At 41.2% G+C, this 6,705-nt stretch overlaps 1 protein-coding gene across 1 annotated transcript in view; it reads left to right on the top strand.

Moving 5' to 3' along the window:
- Nucleotides 1-379: 379 nt before the first annotated feature.
- stx18 (syntaxin 18) overlaps nucleotides 380-6,705 on the top strand; it is a 23,413-nt gene continuing 17,087 nt past the window's right edge. Inside the window, exon 1 of the mRNA XM_027004710.2 lies at nucleotides 380-551. Within this exon, the coding sequence (XP_026860511.2) occupies nucleotides 399-551 (153 nt within the window). The 5' untranslated portion in view covers nucleotides 380-398. The remainder of the gene's footprint in view (nucleotides 552-6,705) is intronic.

Here is a 6,705-nt window from a genome sequence, read left to right as displayed (position 1 = left end):
TTCCTAGAATTTCTGGGCCTTGATAAAGCCATTCTGTAAATCTAATCCATTCTTAAAGTAAGATATAAAATATACTGTATACATTGAATGTATTATATATCTGAACAGCAGAAATTATACATCTGTATATCGGAAATTAAACACCCAGACACCAGTCCATTTACAGAACAGGCAGGAGAGAGCCTCAACCTCAACATACCTGCAGCTGTGTGGGATCACTCACACAGAGAAAAATAAAAAAGCACAAAAAGCGCTAGTGTCAAGAGAATTTTCCACCTCAGCCAGAATGCAGACCTCAGTGTGAGGTCTTTGGGTTTCATGTGTCGCTGAAGTATGACGTAGACATTGGTGACGTGTGTGTGTGTGTGTGTGTGTTTACAGCCGCCGGACCTGAAGAAATGGCAGTCGACATAACTTTACTATTCAAAGCTAGCGTTAAAACCGTCAAAACACGAAACAAGGCGATAGGAGTCGGATTCGACTCCATGAAAGATGACATTCTGAAAAGAGACAGACCGAAGAATGGCTTCTCAACGAAAGCGAAGGAGGTGGTAAGTTCTTTAGCTAGCCTGCTAACTAAGGTTGACGTTAGCCAGCTAGCCTAGCCAAGTTGGCTAGCTAACTACTTTGGCTATCTTGAGCTTTGCTGCCCAAAGCCAAGTAACCTTAGCTACCATGGAAATGTCATGTCATTGTATAACATATATAACAGATGAACATCACTCAGCATCTAGGGTTCCCAATCTTATATACATCAACTTACTGCATGTTAACTGAAGTCTGTTTGGTAGCTAGAGTAGCTTCTCCGAAGTTGCTGGTTCCACAGGCTGTCCGCTGCTAAGACTCAGAATGCACTTCAGTAACGCACCTTTCTTTCCTGGTTTAGTTTTCAGTGAAACAAACAAACAAAACAATCAAACAACAACAAAAAAACTAGCCAAAAAACTGCGTAAAGTCTGCGAAAGTCGTCTAAGTTCTGAAATGTCCACTCTAGTAGAGTCCATATCCGTTGGCCAATACAAGCTAGATCTGAACAATCAGCGAAAGCATCTAGTGTCCGAGTGCTGACTGACAAGCTGAAGACTAACGCCAGAGCTGAGGATACATCAATACCACCTTCTTTCTAAACGCATTAAGTGCAATCAGAAGCTTCCGGTCAAAGGAGATTGCTTTTAAGAAACCGTTCACCACCTAATTTTGGAGGTATTTTATTTTCTGCCCCGATTATTGCTTTGACATTTGAATGGAGCACAGTTATCTTTTTTGGGGGGGGGCGCAACAAAATTGTGAAACGGCGTCATGTGGTTTTGTGCATTCTTATATGTAAACTACAGGGAGAGAGAGAGGGAGAGAGAGAGAGAGAGTGTGTGCAGCTTTAAAGGCTGCAGGGTCAGAGTTCATTCTATGGGTTGATCTTGGTTTAGGTTCAGATTATTCTTAGGTTACAAGGACAGGATTAGGGTTGAGAGTTAGGTTAAGGTCAGGATTAGGGTTCAGAGGGTAAGGTCATTCTTAGGATTCAGGATTCAGATTAAAGTTGCCATTAGGTTAGAATACAGTGGAGTTGAAGTTAGGGTTGGGTTAGGATTAAGGTTAGGGTTCATGATTAGGATTAAGGTTCACATGTAATTTGGTAGTTTTAAGATAAAGATAAACCCTGTGTGGTTTCTGTGTTTCCTCCCTGCAGACTCCATAAACATGCTTCAGTAACACTGTCTCCTTATTATGTTCGAAAGCTGATCCTGCTGCCAGACCCTGATTAAAAGTAGAGGATGAAAACGGGAGGATATTGAGTTAGGTACTCAGTAACAAGCTCTAATTGTCACCAGATGTACGTGGGGGGGGGGGGGGGTGTGAGGGGACAGTGAGAGGAAGAGAGATGGGGGGGCAGAGTGTGAGGAAGAGAGATGGGGGGCAGAGTGTGAGGAAGAGAGATGGGGGGTGTCTAAGAGCGAGAGAACAGGCAGAGGGGAGGGGGGTGGGGGTAGGAGGGGTAGGAAAGAAAGAAAGGCAAAGCTGCTTGGGACAGATGAATCCCAGGTTGTGTGGGCAGAGTGAGTATATTCTTGAATGGTTCCGTCCTTACGCAAAACACTGCCCAACACAGACAGTCTGCTAGTAACTGCAGACATTGAATGGGGTGCCGCATCTTTCTCTCACTCTGTCTGTTTCTCTTGCTGTCAGTCTCTCACTCTGTTTTCCTTCTTTCTCTGTGACATGACGGTACAAGAGGGCACTCGAATCTGACGATCTTAGATGCTGCTCCATATTAGTGCCCCAGGATGCTACATCTGCCAAACTTGTTAACACAGCTCTGATTTAATGACAAAACCTGTTTAACACAGAACACACAAAGATGGACTTCTGAAACCAGCCGGCTGCCTGCCTGTATGGTCCATGTGGCTTGAGAGCTGAATAAACAGCTGTGGATACGAGTCATTCAGAGTCCTGGGGACCATGATTTGCAGCACCCTGAAATGGGATACTACTATTTCCACTAGCATTAGAAAAGCTCAGCAGAGGCTGTTGTTCTGTGTCGGCTAAGGAAGGCTAATGTATGCAAGTCTGTCCTGATCAGTTTGCACTCTGCTGTTACTGAGAGTTGTCAGCACCTCCAACACTGTGATTTCTCTCCGCTGTTATTGAGAGTGTCTTTCCCCTAAAACACATTGCACCCTCAGCCCTGACCCTAAAGCACATTGCCCCATAAGACCCAACCCTAAAACCTCTCAGCCAAACCCCTATAACACATTGCTCTCTCAGTCCCTACCCTAAAACACATTACCCCCTCAGCCAAATATAAGTAAATAAATTTGAACATTCATTTAAACCAGTGCAGTGTATGAATGGTGATCTCACTAGTCCACTAACTGTTTCAGTTTTATGCTTCCCCTTTTCTTTGTGCCCTTAACCTGTCTCATGAAATACAGTGGCAATAGCAGCATGACTAGTTGTGCAGGTTTCTGAGCTATAGTATAATAATGGTATGGGGGCAGGGAGAAAACACACAAAAATGTCTTAATGGTAATAAACATGTTAGATGATGAAATAGATGATGAAATAACTGTTACAGTGTAACAGTTATACAAATTAGGAAGGTACAATATTATGTATTTGAATTTACTCCTTAACATGATGTGATTTCTATCAAGTTTTCATTCATTTCCCTGAACTTCATATCCACACATTCTTGGATGGGTTAACTTTGCCTATAGCAAGAAATAGTGTCACACCTTCAATGTACTAGTCTTTGATGTTTCCCCCCTCTTGGCTAGTTTTACAGAAGAAAGTGGTAGAGTGTTTTGAGTTTGTGTAGAGAGGTTTGGTCCTGCATTTATGACAGGACTCATACAGCAGGAGATCGAAATTGGTGGTTTGACAGTGTTTTCTTTGAGTGCCTGTAGCCAGCAGCCAGCACTGGAGTCTGATACACTAAAAACACTCCAGAACATAGCTGAAGGGCAGTCGGGGCTGTCTAAGGCATTGCATTTGAAAAGTAAATGATACTACTGTGGTTTCAAGGCCAGCAGTTGTGCTGCCTTCGCCACACCAAGTTCCATTTCTGGAAAGAGGGCATGGCTGCAGTGGACCACCTTCCCTGCCCACCACAGTTGCCCCTCATGCAGTTGTAACGTGTTTGATGGGTGAAAATCTTCCAAATATGCAAACAATGCTGGTTAGACAGAATAGAAGAGAAGATATTGTGAGGACATTTACATTTTATCTATATTCAGATCCCAAGACACTTTTAGCCTTTTCAAAGCCTAGATGAGTGTGCATATATATATGTGTGTGTGTGTGTGTGTGTGTGTGTGTGTGTGTGTGTGTGTGTGTGTGTGTGTGTGTGTGTGAGTATATATATGTCATATTCAAAGTAATCAAGTGACTTTACAAATGACACAGTTTGTTCGAGGTAGTATTTTATTAGAAACCAGCATGCTCTTAAACGAAATTTTTCAAGTGAATATACATTAGGCTGTATGTCTGTAGATCTTTTTAAAAAATTACTGAAAAATGCTATTTGTATAAATATTAACCCCTTAAGACTAGTACTTGGTAGAACCACATTTTACTGTAGTAACAGTTTCAAGTTGGTTGTGGTAAGTTTCAACCAACTTTGCACACTGTTTGAAAGTGCTTTCCACCCATTTTTCTGGAAGATTTGCTTCAGGTTCGTCAGTTAGTTTGGATGACGTGTGTGGACCACAGTTTTCAAATAGTGCCATATATTCTTGAGTACCTTGAAATCTGTGCTTTAACTGTAGAACATTAACCTTTTGTTGTTCAGATACCCCTGTGTTGCTTTGGTCTCGTACTTGGGATCATTGCCCTCCCATGCATTAGTTTCTTTGGTATCTCCCTCTATTTAGAACCATCTATCTGAGCTTCAGTTTCAATAAGATGCCCAGTTCCCACTGAGGAAAAGCACACCCATAACATGTTGCTGCCCCCCATACTTCACTGTTGGTGATGATGGTGATTGTCCTGGTTGAGGACTGAGTAGTGTTAAGTTTGCACCAAACATCATTTTGAATTTTGTTCAGAAACCTACATTTTTGTCTAATCTGGCAATAAAGCCATATCCCACATTTTAGTTGGGTCCCTCTGATGCTTTCTGGCAGACTCCAGATGTGCTTCGATGTGTTTTTCTTCAGTAATAGCCATTTTCTAAGCCATGTTTAGCCATTATCCCATATAGGTCAGTTGTATGCAGAGCAATTTACTGATGGACGTTCACTCCAGTCTCAGACACTGCACTCTGGAGCTCCTTCAGAATGACCATTGGCCTCTCTGTGGTATCCTTCACACATCCTCTTCCTGCTCTGACACTGAGTGTTGAGGGCTGGTCTTGTCTAGGCAGTGCCTGGGTGGTATGATGCAGCTTCCATTAACTTACAACTGATCCAGCAGCACTCACTGCTATGTCCTAACACTTGGATATTATTTTATAGAGTTTTCCTATCATGCGTATGTCAGTTACTATCCCTCATTGCCCTAGAATGCTCTTTTGTCTTCATTTTCACATTGTTTATTCATATTCACAGTCTGATTTAAGGGATTGTTTTATCCAAGCAAGGTGAACTTGGCAAGGTGAATGATTCACAGGTAGAGGCTCCTTATAAGCCAACTGTGTTCTCATACCTTTCATCTTTGTAAACTAGGGTTAGGGTTATCCATGAATCTTTCATCTGTGTAAACTAGGTTTAGGTTTACTCCTGACTTTTTCATCTGTGTAAACTAGGGTTGAACCACATCCTATATAATAAGCAGTGTGAAAGACTGGTGGAGAGCATGACTGTTTTTTAGCCTAAGGCTTTACTGGCTAAATACAGTCAGGGTGAGAGAATAAAAGAGCGAGAGAGTGAGAATAATGCTGCCCTTACAGCAAACAACTGTTCAAACAATTTAAATGTTGTGGATAGATTTCCAGAAGCTGAATAAAATCGAGTTTTGCTAGAATTGGGGCACTCTCCATCTTCTAGATTGCTAGATGTAAGGTGGGGTCAGGTGTTGACATTCTAATAAAATCTTGGCTCATGCCAATAGTGACGTGGACATAGGTGAGTTCTCTCCAGCACCAAACAGAAAGCAGTAAAGCAGGTACAAGAACATCTGTGGGAGGTAGATGAGAGACTTGGAGGAGACTCAGGGATGGTAAATAATAGACCCAGGGACAGTAGATGAGAATCTAGTTGCTGTCTTGTAAACAGTGACCGCACAAGATCCCCAATCTGCAAAATGATGCTCAGTGACTAGTGACACAATCTTTAATCTTTCATGCTAGGGACACACTAACAGCTTCACCACTCACAGCATTACAGCATTCACCACTCTCAGAAGGGAACAATTACAAAAATGATCTCTTCAATAAAAGTGGCTTGTTCACCTATGAAAAACCTCAAGAGTTTATTTTTCTTTCTGTATTGTAAGTCAGGAGTTTCATGCATACCTATCTGAATTTAAATTAACCCTCAAAAGGAGACAATTAAGGAAGAAAACACACACACACACACACACACACACACTTTGTGTTAATTTAAACACTTTGTGTGTGTGTGTTTATTAATGGTGTGTGGTATAAAGGTGGTAGCTGGGCATGGTTGACTGAATTTAACCTTTTCGACATGCTTCAGTGCAGGCCATTATGCTTATAAACTTACACGCACACACACTCTCTCCCTTTTATTCACTCAGTCTCAGGCATACACAGTCTACAGCAGTAGTACTAAGTTACCAAATGTATTCATACATACATATTCTAGCCTTTCTTTCTGTCTGCTACTGTAAACACACTCACTACTACTACTATTACTACTACTACTACTACTACTACTACTACTAATAATAATAATAATAATAATAATAATAAATAAGTTAGGTTTATATAACGCCATTCACAAAAACCCAAGGTGGCTTTACAAACATGGTGAGTGGAAGTACTTGGAGAGAAATGAGAGGTTTTAAGATTCACTGTTCCCAGTAAACAATAATGCTCAGATGGTCATATTTAAAAACCTCCAATTCATATTTACTTTCATGCGATTTGGTTCATTTTGACTTCACTTTTTTTTCAGCTATTTTCCCTCTGTTTCTATGTTTGATGTTTTTGAATAACACATGATTTAGATTTGAAGAACAAACTGCTAAATTGAATTTGCCACAGGCCTATGTGTGCTAATACAGCAGCTATTTAGCCATGCTGCA

Source organism: Electrophorus electricus, chromosome 1 (genome assembly GCF_013358815.1).
Source record: "Electrophorus electricus isolate fEleEle1 chromosome 1, fEleEle1.pri, whole genome shotgun sequence".
NCBI classification, from domain to species: Eukaryota; Metazoa; Chordata; class Actinopteri; order Gymnotiformes; family Gymnotidae; genus Electrophorus; species Electrophorus electricus.
The sequence above is the reverse complement of the archived record's forward strand: the minus strand, read 5'-3'. Positions and strand labels throughout refer to the sequence as shown.